Source organism: Entelurus aequoreus, linkage group LG02 (assembly GCF_033978785.1).
Source record: "Entelurus aequoreus isolate RoL-2023_Sb linkage group LG02, RoL_Eaeq_v1.1, whole genome shotgun sequence".
NCBI lineage: Eukaryota > Metazoa > Chordata > Actinopteri > Syngnathiformes > Syngnathidae > Entelurus > Entelurus aequoreus.
Window position 1 is genome coordinate 9,967,344 of NC_084732.1, and position 17,863 is coordinate 9,985,206.

The 17,863-nt window shown below is 39.2% G+C and overlaps 1 protein-coding gene across 1 annotated transcript in view; it reads right to left on the reverse strand.

The window, feature by feature from the left end:
• LOC133630048 (retinal dehydrogenase 2-like) overlaps positions 1-1,333 on the reverse strand; it is a 55,854-nt gene extending 54,521 nt beyond the window's left edge. The window contains exon 1 of the mRNA XM_062021290.1: positions 1,049-1,333. Within this exon, the coding sequence (XP_061877274.1) occupies positions 1,049-1,165 (117 nt within the window). The 5' untranslated portion in view covers positions 1,166-1,333. The remainder of the gene's footprint in view (positions 1-1,048) is intronic.
• Positions 1,334-17,863: the final 16,530 nt, after the last annotated feature.

Here is a 17,863-nt window from a genome sequence, read left to right on the forward strand (position 1 = left end):
TGCACCCCCCCCCCCCCCCAACTGATGCTTAAAATGATTGACAGCAATCTTAGTTACAGTAAATGAACAACTTACAAGCCCACCACACACACACACACACACGCACACACACACACACACACACACACACACACACACACACGCACTGCTGCGGTAAAACACCATAATCAGTGTGGACTTAAGGCTTTTGTTGCTGCATGTGACGTTTTAACGATGGCTTGTTATTGTTCAATTACAGCAACTAAAGTCTAATGTGTGCGTTTTTGAATAAATTATCTTCGACATCATCAAGTACATTAAACGTTGTCGCATCTGCACGCACGCTCCAATAATTTGGGCCTTTCAATAAAATAATCATATAGGTTTACCAATATGTTTATTTTTGTGGTTGCATGCTCGGTGTGCTTTAAAAGCGCATTGTTGGACCCAAAGCTGATTCTGTTTTGCTGAGTCAAATAAAGCAGCCCGAAATACTGAAAACAATTGTTAATAATAATAATTATACTTTATTTAATTTGTGTTACAGATTGAGCACAGGAAGTGCTATGCCACGGTAAAGCAGTATAGGATTGAAAAAGCTCTGCTTCTTCCTACTCCTTTTTGTACTAATGAGAAATGGGAAATAGGTGTCGTATCATGCATATTGTAACTGTATGCATAGGCGAAATAAATTAAAAAAAAGTTTTTTTAATAGATTTTTAATATGTGGTGTCATGCTCGTACCGGATAAACGCATTTGATGCAGCTTATTGTTAAATCAATAATTCACATTATTAATGAAAAGTCACCTGTTTTTGATCTTGCAAGAATGTGGTGTATACCTGTTTTTTTTGCCTTACATTACATATTTTTATTCTAACTCATTTCAAATGATAGTCATTCAACTCTTAAATGATCAGCTTTGCAGTGATCATTAAACTTGCAACATTTTTTAGACTTTTTTTTTTCCACTTCAAGACTAACTTTGGGGTTTTGAAGAAGAAGAAGAAGAAGAAGAAGAAATGTGCAGTTTTGCTTGGAATGCATGAATGGATGTAAGTGTACTGACCTTAGTGTACTTGATCTCAGGGTTGGGCACCGGCGAGGGCATCAGCTGGAGGGATGCCATGAGGGCGGCGGGGTCGCTCTTCACCTCCCCGGGGATGTGGATCTCACTGGAAGTCATCACGGAGCCTCTCTCTCTCTCTCTCTCTCTCTCTCTCTCTCTCTCTCTCTCTCTCTCTCTCTCTCTCTCTCTCTCTCTCTCTCTCTCTCTCTCAGTCTCTCTCTCACTCTCTCTTTGCGTGTCTTCGTCCCCCTACACGGCCGAGTTGTGAAGTGGACTTTGGGCTTCCTTTCTTGGGTTTATAGCCAGGTGTCAACCCAGGCGCGCTTTCATTGGGCAACAGAAGGGCTGTCCTTTTTCTTTTTTTTTTTTTTTTTTTTTTTTTTGCAAAGTAACTCCACGCATTTACATAAAACCCACCCACAAACTTCCCAATTCTTTCCACTGTGAATCACTCTTCATCGATTCTTTTTTGTTTTAATAACACATTGTAAAGTTTATTTAGTGAGCATTTCTGTGCATTAAAAAAAGTGCATGCAAATTGAATCCTGCAATTTCACGCACACTTCCTAACACCTTCATTGTGCAACTATTTCCTCAGTGGCACTGAGGTGCCAAACGACTCTATCAGCATGTAGCTTGTTTGGTACAAGAGCAGCTCATGCAAATGAGGACTACTTGCAGGTGATAATTCCTAATAAACATCCACGAATTAGCAGCATGTCTACTCAAATAAATAGCTTACATCTTATTTATCTATGGTCATGCCACTAGTGTTTGCAACACTTTTACGTTTGGCAACGGGACAGCACAAAGAAGTGATGATGGTGATGAAGAGGATCATTTGCAATCTCCCCCCAGAGCAGGGGTGGGCAATTAATTTTCACCGGGGGCCGCATAAGCAACCCGAGCACTGCTGGAGGGCCACACGACAATATTTCAATTAAATTTTGCTCAATATTATTTTTGATATACCGTAAGATAAATAATAATGATGATAATAATAATAATAATTAATAATAATAATAATAATTTAATTTAACCTAACTTAACTTTATACAAAAGCAGATTGCTTTTGATGGTTACTTTATCCTGCATTATCCAACATTTTTCCCCATCAGATTTGGACAACCATCTGTTGTTAAAAAATAGTTTTTAATCATATTTATTTGATATTGTTTTTTATATTGGTTTTATATGTAATTTTTTTTTCTTTTTATTCAGTCATTGGTGGAGCTAAGGATAATATTTGAATATTGTTTGTAATATTATTGTGCAGCACTTTGGAAACATTTTGTTGTTTAAATGTGCTACATAAATAAAGTGGATTGGATTGTCACACCTGCCAGCTTGTCCCAACACGCATTTACCTCTGTGAACAAGTCATTACCTGTGGTTGTCTCTTTAATTGACTGCATCAGAGCTCTCATCCAAAGTTAGCGAAAAACAGTCCATGTCTCCGGGCATTATCAGCGCAACAAAGTCCAATAAGCACTCCTTAATAAACTCTCCGTCAGAAAATGCCTTACTTTTTCTGGCGCTTTTGTGAGAAATGACGAAACTTGTCCTGACGGCTGCATCTCTGGGGGTGTGAAATATGGCACAAAGTCCTTGTTGGGTTTGCAGTTTTACCATCAACGCATCAGCCTCCCTTGCGCGCGCTTCATCAGACACATTCCGGTATTTTCCCTCGTGTTTCATCGTGTAGTGGCGATTAAAATGATATTTAAACACAGCAACCTGTGTACCACACATTAAGCACACGGCTTTACCATTAATTTATGTAAAGAAATACTTGGCAGTCCATCTCTTGTTGGAAACACGCCAATCCTCATCAACTTTTCTTTTTTTAGCGTCTCATCACTTGTCTCTATGCACCTTCCCTCACAGGTTCCCCCCGGACATACGGCATAAATAACACATTTCAAAATAAAAGCAGCACAGTTGTATTGCGCGCACGACATAGATGTTTTTTAAACTTTATTTTGTAATTTGTAATTGCGCCGTTCAATTCACTCACAATCGCACACGCGCATACGTCCACACGGAAGTAATACAAATAACGCTTTTCAAAACAAAAGCAGCACCGTTGTATTGCACACTCGACATAGATACTTTTTTAAATTTATTTTGTAATTTATGATTGGCCTCACGCGGGCCGGACAGGGATGCGCAAAGGGCCGGATGCGGCCCGCGGGCCGTACAATGCCCAGGTCTGCCCCAGAGGATGCTTCTTGTCCATCAACACATCAGACCTCCTCCTTCTTCTTCTTGTTCCTCACACTCTGCAAGTGTGTGCTTGCGTACTTCAAAGTGACAAAGATGAATGGCTGTCGCCTCAACGCATACATACTGTAGATGTATGAATATGAATGTGTATGAATAATAGGGGGTGCAGGGTGACAAAGCCCAGCCGACGCTCCGAAATGTTTTCATAGAGCGCCCTCTGTCGGAGGAAATTGGAGAACTGCACCCTTAAAGCAGGGGTGCCCACACTTTTTCAGCATTCGAGCTACTTTTCAAATGACCAAGTCGAGATGATCTACCTCAACTTCATTTATCCATCCATCCATTTTCTACCGCTTGTCCCTTTCGGGGTTGTGGGGGGTGCTGTAGCCTATCTCAGCTGCATTCGGGGGGAAGGCGGGGTACACCCTGGACAAGTCGCCAACTCACATCTTCATTTATATGATTAATTTATATGATATATATATATATATATATATATATATATATATATATATATATATATATATATATATATATATATATATATATATATATATATATATATATATATATATATATATATATATATATATATATATATATATATATATATACTGTCTATCTGTGTTGGCTCTGGGATGAGGTAGCGACTTGTCCAGGGTGTACCCCTCCTTCCGCCCGAATGCAGCTAGGATAGGCTCCAGCACCCCCGAACATATATATATATATATATATTTATATATATATATATATATATATATATATATATATATATATATATATATATATATATATATATATATATATATATATATATATATATATATATATATAATATATATATAGTTGTGGTAAAAAGTTTACATACACTTGTAAAGAAAATAATGTCATGGCTGTCTTGAGTTTCCAATAATTTCTACAACTCTAATTTTTTTGTCATAGAGTGATTGGAGCACATACTTGTTTGTCACAAAAAACATTCATGAAGTTTGGTTCTTTTATGAATTTATTATGGGTCTACTGAAAATGTGACCAAATCTCCTGGGTCAAAAGTATATGTAAATATTTGGCTACATGTCCCTTGGCAAGTTTCACTGCAATAAGGCGCTTTTGGTAGCCATCCACAAGCTTCTGACAATGATAAATGGGTTATACTTGTTTAGCGCTTTTCTACCTTCAAGGTACTCAAAGCGCTTTGACAGTATTTCCACATTCACCCATTCACACACACATTCACCCACTGATGACATGGACTTGTTTCTTCAGCATTCTTCAGCAGGACGGCGTGGCAAACTTGGTAGAGTGGCCGTGCCAGCAATCGGAGTGTTGCTGGTTACTGGGGTTCAATCCCCACCTTCTACCATCCTAGTCATGTCCGTTGTGTCCTTGGGCAAGACACTTCACCCTTGCTCCTGATGGCTGCTGGTTAGCGCCTTGCATGTCAGCTCCTGCCATCAGTGTGTGAATGTGTGTGTGAATGGGTGAATGTGGAAATACTGTCAAAGCGCTTTGAGTACCTTGAAGGTAGAAAAGCGCTATACAAGTATAACCCATTTATCATTTATTATCATTGTCCACACGTTTAAGTCAGGACTTTGGGAAGGCCATTCTAAAACCTTAATTCCAGCCTGATTTAGCCATTCCTTTACCTTGTCCTGAAGAATTTGGAGGTAATCCTCCTTTTTCATTGTCCCATTTATTCTATGTAAAGCACCAGTTCCATTGGCAGCAATACAGGCCCAGAGCATAATACTACCACCACCATGCTTGACTGTAGGGATGGTGTTCCTGGGATTAAAGGCCTCAACTTTTCTCCTCCAAACATATTGCTGGGTATTGTGGCCTGACAACACATGGAATCCGCGTGGATGAGCGAGAATCCGCCATGGCAAGGCAAGGCAAGTGTATCTATAGAGTACAATTCATACACAAGGCAATTCAAATTGCTTTACAGAAAATTAAAAGAAAGCAAAAATAAAAGTATTTCAAATTAAAATCTTGAAAATACAATCATAAAAACAATCACAATTGATTGAAATTAAAATAAATCAAAGATGGTGATAAAATACTTTCAGCTGTCATAAGCACAATGAAATAAAAGTGTTTTCAGCCTGGATTTGAACATTGCCAACTTTGAGGCCTGTCTCACATCTTCAGTAAGACTATTCCACATTTTAGGAGCATAAAACTGAAACGCAGTTCCACCATGTTTGGTCCTGACTCTAGGCCAGTGGTTCTTAACCTTGTTGGAGGTACCGAACCCCACCAGCTTCATATGCGCATTCACCGAACCCTTCTTTAGTAAAAATTAAAATGTTTTTTTTTTCAAATTCAAGACAAAGTTATATGTTTTTTTTTACTGGTGCACAAAATGAACCATGCATGAGCATCACCTGGTTCAAAGAACAAAATCAATGTTCCCTCTAATTTTCCATCTGATTTGCAGGTGTGTAATTTGTTGTGAGTTCATGCACTGTGGTTAGAGGGAACATTGTTTGGGGGTATCCATAATACACCGATAGGGAGAAGTTTTTATTTTCACGATGAGTTTGGTTTGTTTTGATCTCTGCGGCAGAGGCTCCGCCGAACCCCTGAGGCTGACTCACCGAACCCCTAGGATTCGGTCGAACCCAGGTTAAGAACCACTGCTCTAGGCACCAGCAGGAGACCACTCCATGAAGTTCTCAGAGGCAGAGATGGTTCATATGGCTCTAACATGTCAGAGATGTACTTTGACACAAGACCATGAAAAGACTTATTAAGATTAAAGATTAAAGATACCACAACACAAGGAGAGCTGTTTTAAAGTATATTCTCTGAGCAACAGGAAGCCAGTGCAGTGACATAAGAACTGGACTAATATGGTCGTATTTCCTGGTTCTCATTAGGACTCGAGAAGCAGCAATTTGGATGTATTGCAGCTGCTTTACAGCTCGTTTAGAGAGCCCAGTGAGAAGGCCATTACAATAGTTTAACCTGCTGGAGACAAAGGCATGGATTTGTCTTTCTAAGGCTGATTTAGACATCATTCCTCTGATTTTGGCAATGTTTTTCAGGTGGTAAAAAACTGCTGATGCTATTGACTTGATGTGGCTGTTAAAGGCCTACTGAAACTCACTACTACCGACCACGCAGTCTGATAGTTTATATATCAATGATGAATTCTTAACATTGCAACACATGCCAAAACTTATAAAGTGCAATTTTAAATTTCCCGCTAAACTTCCAGTTGAAAACGCCTTTGGATGATGACGTATGCGTGTGACGTAGCCAGTGAAACAGGAGTATCGGTAGCCCATTGAAGCAAATACAAAAAGCTCTGTTTTCATCTCAAAATTCCACAGTATTCTGGACATCTGTGTTGGTGAATCTTTTGCAATTTGTTTAATGAACAATGGAGACTGCAAAGAAGAAAGTTGTAGGTGGGATCGGTGTATTAGCGGCTGGCTGTAGCAACACAACAAGGAGGACTTACTTGGATAGCAGACGCGCTAGCCAACGCTAGCCGCCGACCGCATCTGTGATCGGGTGAAGTCCTTCGTCGCACCGTCGATCGCTGGAACGCAGGTGAGCACGGGTGTTGATGAACAGATGGGGGCTGGCTGGCGTAGGTGGAGCGGTAATGTTTTATTATAGCTCTGTGAGGTCCGGTTGCTAAGTTGCTAAGTTAGCTTCAGCGTCATTAGCAACAGCATTGTTAAGCTTTGCCAGGCTGAGAATTATTAACCGTGTAGTTACATGCACATGGTTTAATAGTATTGTTGATCTTCTGTCTATCCTTCCAGTCAAGGATTTATTTATTTTGTTTCTATCTGCATTTGAGCCAGATGCTATCACGTTACCTCAGTAGCTAAAGAGCTTCGCCGATGTATTGTCGTGTAGATAAAAGTCACTGTGAATGTCCATTTCGCGTTCTCGACTCTCATTTTCAAGAGGATATAGTATCCGAGGTGGTTTAAAATACAAATCCGTGATCCACAATAGAAAAAGGAGAGAGTGTGGAATCCAATGAGCCAGCTTGTACCTAAATTACAGTCAGAGCGAAAAAAGATATGTTTTGCACTGCATTGTAGTCTGTCACTCTAACGTTCCTCATCCACGAATCTTTCATCCTCGCTCAAATTAATGAGGTAATCGTCGCTTTCTCGGTCCGAATCGCTCTAGCTGCGTTGAAAACAATAGGAAAATATGAGGAAGCGAACAACTGACTACGTCACGCTACTTCCGGTAGGGGCAAGGCTTTTTTTTATCAGAGACCAAAAGTTGCGAACTTTATCGTCGTTGTTCTATACGAAATCCTTTCAGCAAAAATATGGCAATATTGCGAAATGATCAAGTAAGACACATAGAATGGATCTGCTATCCCCGTTTAAATAAAAATAAAAAAATTCAGTAGGCCTTTAAAGTTCAAGTCTAGGTCCATTATTACTCCTAGATTTCTAACCTGATTATTAGGTTTCAGTGAGAGGGTCTCAGGGTGACTAATAGTTGTTTCTCTTTGCTTCTATGGGCCAAAGACAATGACCGGTTACTGATTTGAGCAATATAAGAGTATTAGCCGACAACCTGTTCTGCACTGTTAGCTAGGAAAGAGAAGCATGCATTTGGTTCACATTGGTTCTTAGTGAACAACCAAGAACCAGCCTTGCTGCCCTATTCTGGACAATCTGGAGTTTACTGATCTCACCACTTACAGCAGACGCCCAGACTGTAGAACAATAGTCAATATGACACAAGACTAAACTCTTAACAATTTGACAAAGAAAAGGTGGATCAACAAAGGCAGCACATTTTCTGGAAATACCAACAGCCCTTCCCATCTTTGTAACTATATCACTGATATGATTTGACCAGGATAGAGTGTAATCCAGCATCACTCCAAGGAGCTTGGCACTTCTGACCTGTTGAACTGTTGAAATACCTAGCATCAAATCCAACTTTGGGTCACTAGATAACCCTTGCCTAGTCCCCAATATAATACTTTTTGTTTTTGAGGTGTTAAGGACAAGTCTGTTACATACTGTCCAGTCATGCACAGCTTTTAGTTCCTCACTCAATACTACATTAAGTACACTGCATGATGGTGCAGCATGATATAAGGTTGCATCATCAGCATAAAGAACCAATCTTGCACGCCCGGTAGCCCAAGGTAAATCATTGGTGAATATAGAAAAAAGTAAAGGTCCTAGGCAACTTCCCTGTGGAACACCACAATCCAAACTTCTACTATTAGACAGGCTGCCATTAAGATACACCTGTTGTGATCTTGAGGACAAATAACTCTGTATCCACATTAAACTTGAAGTATTAAAACCATAACATTTAAGTTTCTCAATTAAAAGAGAGTGGTCAATCACGTCAAATGCAGCACTAAAATCTAACAGCACAGCTCCAACCAACATAGAATTATCTATAGCATTAAGCCAATCGTTTGTAATATTCATTTTTTTCAGTTTGTTTAACTTTGTGACCTGGTTTCTTAAGGAACAGTACTTATGCCTGTCATCAATTAAACCTGAGTTGACGGAGGCTTTTTTAGCCATGTCTCTTTCTGTCATTAAACTTCGAAATCCATTATCAATCCATTGGGCAGACTTAGTTTTGACAGAAAACTTTTTCAAAGGGGCATGCTTGTCCACAACACTCATGTACATTAACATAAATAAGTCCAGTGCAGCCTCAGGGTCTTCCTCACTGCACACCTCGTTCCAATTTAAACAGGATATTTCATCAAATCTCTTATAAGACCTTGTAAAAATAATTTTCGCTTTAGGTTTAGGAACCCTTGTCTTTCTAGTGACAGCTATTATATTGTGGTCAGTAAAACCTACAGGAACCGAGACTGCTTTGGAGCATTGGTCCGGAACATTTGTATAAATATGATCAATGCATGTAGCTATAATAATACCATCACTATTACTACATATTCTCGTGGGAGGGGCAACAATTTGGGACAGATTTCAAGCATTTAAAATGGATAGTAACTTATTTTTGTTTGTACACCCCTGTCCCAGCCAGTCAACATTCATATCACCCAGTAAATAGATTTCTCTATTATCATCTGTTATCCTGTCAAACATCTCACATAACTCCTTCAGATACAGAGCATCAGCACTAGGAGGCCTATAGAAACAGCATACTATAATTCAGTGGCGTGCGGTGAGGTTAATGTCTGGTGAGGCACTGCATCATCACAGTCAGATTTACAAACATATGAACCCTAAATAGTATCTTATTCACCATGTGATTGGCAGCAGTTAACGGGTTATGTTTAAAAGCTCATACCAGCATTCTTTACACAACTGTAGCACACAAAAAAGCACATTTAATAAAAAAAGCATTATTATGGTCTTACCTTTCTTGCTGGACATCCACACAGCCAGCCTTTGCGTGTGTACCACGCTGTTTGAAAAGAACGGGTCTTCTGTCCCGAAGTCAAAAGCAAACCTTTTAGCTCCGGCGTTGGTCTACCTTTAATTATTACCTCCTGCTTCGATTGAAAGTCCAGTTTAGAAAACTGTTTTATTTTACATATGTAATCCTCCATGTTTTTAATAAAAGTCCAGGCGAGAGGAAATAAACAATCGCTGCACTAATTGACTTGCAAACTTTTTTTTTTTTTTTTTTTTTTCTTCTGCGGCGAGGAATGATCTCTGGGATCACTACCGCCCTCTACCACCAGGAGGCCGGATTACTGCGAGCCTCAGACAGTACGTTTTTTGCAGCACAAGAAATACGTTACACACATACAGTTGTTGAAAAAATACACTGTACATTATATACCTCAGCTAACTAAACTATGCCATAGTTTAGTTAGCTGATATAATTCATATAGCAATACAGTCTCACTGCACAGCAGCTCAGCAGTTAGCCGAGTCATTGTGCACAATCCATGTTGAGGCACAAATCAGTGACGTGCCTCAACTGGCTGCTGATCACCGCACCGTCTCTTCTCAGTATTTGAACGGCAAATGTGAAAATAAAAATAAAAATAATCTAAAACTGGTGAAGTTAAATGGAAAATAACTTTAGTATAATCACTGGATACATATAACAATTTAATTAATTTTTTTTCTTTTTACATTTTTTTTCTTTCCATGATGGCAGGTGAGGCCCCGCCTCCCCTGCCTCTAGTGACTGCACGCCACTGCTATAATTGGTTTCAAATAAGGCAGATAGACCTGCACACAAATAGCTTCAATTCTCTCCCTCATCAAATCATTACGCATTTTGATAGATAAATGATTCTGAACATAAATAGCCACCCCACCCCCAAACCTGTTCCTATCGTTCCTACAAATTGAGAACCCCTCAATGGCTACAATTGAATCAGAAAATGAATCATCAAGGTGGGTCTCAAAAATGGGAAAGATATTAATACAATTATTTTTGATAATACACTCTACTTCCTGATACTTATTACGCAGGCTGCATACATTCACGTGAGCTAATACCAGGCCCCTATGAAGGCCCAGCTTAGTGCAGGACATAACAGTACTGGAAGTAGTCATGACACAGGCCAAACCAAGATACTAAAAACACCCACGAATGCCCATTCTAAAAAAGCCAGGGGGTAACCTTTGGGTCCCGATACAGCTATCCATTTATGTACAGCCTATCCACTGTTAGTGCCACTCTCTTGTTCTGGGCTCGGTTCTCTCTCATGATCGGTGACAGTTTCTTTCTCCTATCGTTGATCTCAGCCGGAAAGTGGTCATTTAACCAGAGAGAGGTCCCTTTCAGCTCCTTTCCTCTGCTTTTCACCAACTCTTTGTGCTTAAAATGCTCAAAACGAGCTATTATGGGACAGACTTTATTGTCCACAGGTCTGCCCATTCTGTGCACTCTGGAAAAAGTTATGTCTCTTACCACCTCCGGGGAGAGCTTGAGCTTATCCGACATGAACTCTCTTACAGTTTTTTCCGGATCAGTGTTGCCCTCTCGGATCCCCGAGAAAATGAGATTGTCTCTCATGTCCCTGCACTGTACATCCAACAGCGTGTCTTTAATGCGCCTATAGTCCGCGGTAAGAAAGTCGGTAGATCTCTGCATGTCAGTCATCGCGCCTCTCAGAAAGACATTATCCTTTCTTAGATCCTCAATCTCCTTCTGACTGAATTCCAGGCTACTTCTCAAGTCACGGATGTCCTGCTGTAGTGCATCCAGAATATCCAGCTTGCTCAGTCTCGCGTTGATCGATTCCAATACGGATGCGTCCACCTCCATGCTACCACCCGGCTACCACCCGGCTCACCTCCTATTTAGTAGTTATATTTAGTGTACTCATGTAGTGTAGATTTGTGTTTCAATCTAAACTTTGAATTATTGAATACACATTTGATTCTTATAAAAATATCACGTTAATACGACAGAAAAAACTTTTTATCCCCCCAAAAAAGTGCTATTATATTTTTATAGGTGACAGAGCAGAAATTATTTTACACGTACCTCTTTACAGATCACATAATACAATAGTACTAGTACTAGTACTACTGCTTTCATTACTATGGCTGATACTACTACAACTATCACCAACATCACTAAACCTACTGCTACTATTACTATATTATTACCAATACTACAATTACTACTTTAACTACCTAAAACAACTACTAATACAAGTACACATACACTCATTAGTTCTACTACTTTTACTACTACAATGACACCACTACCACATCTTCTACCACTACTACTGCTTACACTACTAAAACTACTTCTACTACCACTTTGACTACTATTACTAGTTTTATTGCTATGGCCAATACTTATACTACTAAAATGATCACCAACAACTACTACTACTACTACTACTACTACTAGTACTAGTATTCACACTCCTTCTATTACTATCACCGCTGTCACCAACACTAGCACTACTTTCATTACTATGGCCAAAACGTATACTTATACTAGTACTACAACTAGTACTTTCATTAATACTACAACATTCATTGTTATGGCCAATACCTACACTGTAGTACTACAACTACTACTTAAATTACAAATACTAATACTTTTACTGTAGTATTACAACTAAACTTTCATTACTATGGACGATACTTATTCTATCGTACTACAACTACTACTTTTATTACTATGTCCAATACTTATACTGTAGTACTACAACTACTACTTTATTACTTTGGCTAATACTTATACAGTATTAATACATATACTATTTTCATTACCATGGCCGATACTTATACTGTAGTACTACAACTACTATTTTCATTACTATAGTCAATACTGATACTGTAGTACTACAACAACTATGTTCATTACTATGGTACTACAACTGCTACTTTCATTACTATGTTTAATACCTACACTGTAATATTAAAACTACTACTTTCATTACTATGGCCGATACTTACACTGTAGTACTACAACTACTACTTTCATTACTATGTCCGATATCTACACTGTAGTATTAAAACTACTACTTTCATTACAGTGGCCGATAATGTAGTATTACAATTACTACTTTCACTAATACTACGACTTTCATTAATGTGGCCGATACCTACACATTAGTACTACAGCTACTACCTTCAGTACTATGGCCGATACTTATAATAATAATAATAATAATGGATTAGATTTATATAGCGCTTTTCTAGACACTCAAAGCGCTTCACAGAGAAGTGAGAACCCATCATTCATATTTACAACTCATTATTATACCATGTATTACAACCAGTGTTGGGTTAGTTACTGAAAACCAGTAACTAGTTACAGTTACTAGTTACTTTATTTCAAAAGTAACTCAGTTACTAACTCAGATACTTACACCAAAAAGTAATGCGTTACTGTGAAAAGTAACTATTTAGTTACTTATTTTTTATTTTTTATTTTTTTAAGGCTCCCTTTAATGCCTTTTTAGCATTCATTTCAGTACTGTTATTGCACTGGAGAATAATACAATCTGTTGATCAACTTGGCATGCATTTGCATCACTGAACTCTGCTAAGCAATGTCGTCTACATACAACACACAAAAACAAAGATATGTTTCAAAGGGCCAATTTATTTCAGGCCAGAACAAATTGACAAAACTATTTTAAATAGCTGCAATATAACATACATAAGTAACAAACAACATAATAACAACATAGCTGTAAACATGGCTTCACCCAAGGAAAGTACACATGACATACACAAAGCCTAACCAGGCATGTTTTTCTCTCAAGGAATTCGGAAATAAAATCATGTATTCAGGATATCAACACTGTACTGAAGCCCAGAACACTCTACACATTTCCCCAGTTTTAGTTTAGAGATAAGGAAAGATTGACCTGGCCCACTAGGATCCCTCTTTATGTTTGTGAACTTTATTGTCTATACATTTAGAGTGATGTGATAATCAAACACTCTAGAAATCTAGAATGAAAGAGTATATAAGAGAATTGACAGTGTGTGTACCTTCAGTCAGTGTTGAATGATGAGCAGAGGTAGAGTTTGGAGTGTCTTCTTTAGCTTGCTACTCACTGTCCACTGTGTCCAGCGGCCTGAAATCGGGTGACTCCACTGTAGAAATAGCCTGCATGTCTTCTAGCACATACGCTGCAATGGCTCTATCAATGTTGTCCTGGCTAGCAGTCCCTCCGTTAAAATCCAGCCGCTGTTGGAGGTGGAGGTAAAGTGTCTCTCTTTACTAGCTTCGTCAAAGCATGTTGCTTTTGTAGCTGTTTCAGCAGATTTTAATTGCTGTTTTGGGCAGTAGATAGGATTTTTGATCCAAGACACAACTTACATTTGACGAAAATGTTCTTTACTTTGTGCTCGACAAAAGAAAAGTAGTGGGGATATCTTCATGTTAAGAAACTCGGCTTCTGGCTACGCCACGATGTTTTGTTAGTAAACACAGACACGCCCCCCACCCACACCCACCCACACACAGCGCCTCTTCTTTTCCTTGTCACACAGAAGGACGACACCGCAGCGCTCCAATAAAACACACTCAGATATTCTGTTTCTAACCGATACTACATAAAAAATAACGTAAAATAACCCAGTAACGTATCATGTAGTAACGGTAACTGAGTTACTAAATATAAAAAATTACGCGTTAGACTACTAGTACTAGTAAAATAACGGCGTTACAGTAGTGAAGTGAAGTGAAGTGAATTATATTTATATAGCGCTTTTCTCTAGTGACTCAAAGCGCTTTACATAGTGAAACCCAATATCTAAGTTACATTTAAATCAGTGTGGGTGGCACTGGGAGCAGGTGGGTAAAGTGTCTTGCCCAAGGACACAACGGCAGTGACTAGGATGGAAGAAGCTGGGATCGAACCTGGAACCCTGAAGTTGCTGGCACGGCCACTCTACCAACCGAGCTATACCGCCCCACGTTACTTTGTAACGCGTTAGTCCCAACACTGATTACAACTCCTACTTTCGTTACTATGGCCGATACTTATACCATGTATTACAACTACTACGTTTATTACTATGACAGATGCTTATATGCTTATACTGTAGTACTACAATTGCTATTTCATTAGTGTGGCCAGTACTATACAACTATCACCAACATAACTCAATCAATCAAATATTACTTACAGTATATAGCCCTAAATCACAAGTGTCTCAAAGGGCTGCACAAGCCACAACGACATCCTTGGCTCAGATCCCACAACAGGGCAAGAAAAAACTCAATCCAACAGGATGTCGATGAGAAACCTTGGAGGGGACCGCAGATGTAGGGACGTTGCAATGCAATGGACGTTGAGTGGATCTAGCATAATATTGTGAGAGTCTAGTCCATAGTGGATCTAGCATAATAGTGTGAAAGTCCAGTCCATAGTGGAGCCAGCAGGAGATCATCTTGAGTGGAGACATGTCATCAGCGCAGACACGTCCCCAACTGATGCACAGACGAGCGGTCCACCCCGGGTCCCGACTTTGGACAGCCAGCGCTTCATCCGTGGCCACCGAACCTGAGCCCGAAATGTAAATGCAACTTAATGGATGATTTGTGGAAAAGGTATCCGTGTTTTCGTCCTGGCCGTGACACATGGGAAGCAGAATGCACTGTGTGCAAAGCAGGGAGGTATATATCTGTGGCAAATAAAGATCTATATTGACACTACAAAGCAAAAAACAGCTGTGCAGGGCGAGAGCTCGTCTGCTGTTTTTTGTTTGAATTTAAATAACTTGTTTTGAGGCATTATTTATGTTTACATTATATACAAGAGGTTATTTTGAATATTTCTACCTCTGCACTTTTTTCCAAAACTGTGAATGTTACAGTATATAAGTGTGACTTATTGATTGATTGATTGAAACTGTTATTAGTAGTTTGCACAGTGAAGTACATATTCCGTACAATTGACCACTAAATGGTAACACCCGAATAAGTTTTTCAACTTTGTGGGAAGGCGGGGCCGGAGGACCGACGGCGAGGCGTGCTGCGCCGAAGCCCGCTCCAAGATGGCGGCGAGGAGGCGGGGACGGCGAGCAAGCGGCGAGGCAATCGTGACCAGGTGTGGGGATCGCGCACCTGGTCACAATCAGCTGATGATCCCCTCATGGTGTTTAAGAAGGCGGCAGCCGAGGACGACGGGGTGAAAGGAGGTGGAGAGCCCGGAGTGCTGGAGGAGCAAGAGAGACGGAGCAAAAGACGCAAAAGACGCGGCCAGCTGAAAAGCTGAAGAGACGGCGGAACGAGCAGCAGAGGGAGGCAAGTGCTGAAAAGCACAAAAGACTTGATATTGAAAAATAAACAAAGTCACAACCCTGCTCGAAGCGAAGATGTCTCTATTTGATGGTCCATGGAACCCGCAAGACGGGACGAGTCTGTCACAAACTTGTTTAAGTCGGGGTCCATTTTGTTATACTGTTAAGCAGTGTTGGCGTTAACGCACTTTTTGTGTCTTTTTAACGCATTGAAATCAGAAAGGACGCAGATTTTTTTTTTTTTTACCATTGGCCCACAGCTAATGTTTTAAAGGCCCACGGCACATTCTAAAAATACAATTAAAATAAACAAAAACATAACAAAAGTGAAATAAAAAAGCTTAAAGGTTAAATGTAATTTAGAAAAAGTTGCAATATTGACTAATAAAACAAAGCTGTTTTTTTTTCTTTCAAACTGTCATTGCTCAAAACATAATATTGAATCAAAATCAACGTTATTATGAATTATTGACCTATCCAAGGTTCCGATTACTTCACATCAAATATTCCACTTAGAAAAATATTTTTGGTGGAAGATTTTGCATATTTTGTGTGTTTGCCATAAAAAAACATAGTTTTGTTTGGCAAAAAATGGCGGAAAACAAACAAACAAAAAAACAGCATAAAAAAAACTGAAACATTTTGAAATGAGGAATAGATCTGAAGTTGATGTAGACTCCAGAGATTTAAGCGTTAAATATAAAATGTATATATGCCCTGGCACACCATTATCATCATTTCATGACCGAAGCAAAACACTTTTTACACTTTTATACTGAAATAAGTACACCTACAACTTATTAAATAAAAACATAGAAAAAAACTACCAGAAGCGGTAAAGTTTAGATCCATGAAGGAAAGAAGAAAGTGAATGAATGTTTATAACTGAATACATTTACATTTGCATACAAATTTGTCGTCATAACGTTTATGACAACCTTTTTCCAAAACACAATATAGAGTGTGAGATATAACAGGATAATGCATACGTTTATCATTTGTTTTCAAAATGCTTACAAAAAAGTGGGTCCCCAAAAATGTACTGTGGGACCCCATTTTTATGACTTGATGGGGTCCCTGGGACCCCATTTTGAAAATTCCTAGCGCCAACACTGCTGTCAACAGAGGAGAAAAACTGCTTTATTTAAGTAAATATATTATTTATAAAGCAAGTTCGAGTATCATTGGTAAATTTTCACCTAGGCAAGGCAAGGCAAGGCAACTTTATTTGTACAGCACTTTTCATACACAAGGCAGACTCAAAGTGCTTCACAGACAACAAAGTGAAATGAAAGAAAATAAAAGCAGACAATAAAAATAAAAACAGTGCGGACGTTAAAAGTTAAAAGATTAAAAGATTTAGCTGAAAGCTAAGGTGAACATAAAAGTTTTCAGTCAAGTAGTCAGAGTTGGGGAAAGACTGACATCTTCAGGAAGTTTGTTCCAGCTATTTGTTGCATTGTGACTGAATGATGCTCTCCCTTGATTTGAGTTTACTCTGGGAACCGCTAACAGATTGGTCTCAGAAGATCTTAGTGATCTAGAGGGCTTATATAGTGGGAGCATATCAGTGATATACTTCGGCCCTAGACCATGTAGTGATTTATATGTGAGCAGGAGGATTTTGAAATCAATTCTCTGATGTACAGGGAGCCAATGTAAGGATTTAAGAATTGGTGTAATGTGCTCACATTTTTTGGTCTTTGTTAGAACTCTAGCAGCAGCGTTCTGAACAAGCTGTAGCTGCCTGACAGTTTTTTTGGGGAAGACCTGCAAGGAGACCATTAAAATAGTCTAGCCTACTGGTAATAAAGGCATGCACACGTTTTTCTAAGTCTTGAGCTGACATGAGCCCTCTAAGTCTTGTTAAATTTTTGAGGTGATAGTAGGCCGAATTTGTTACTGA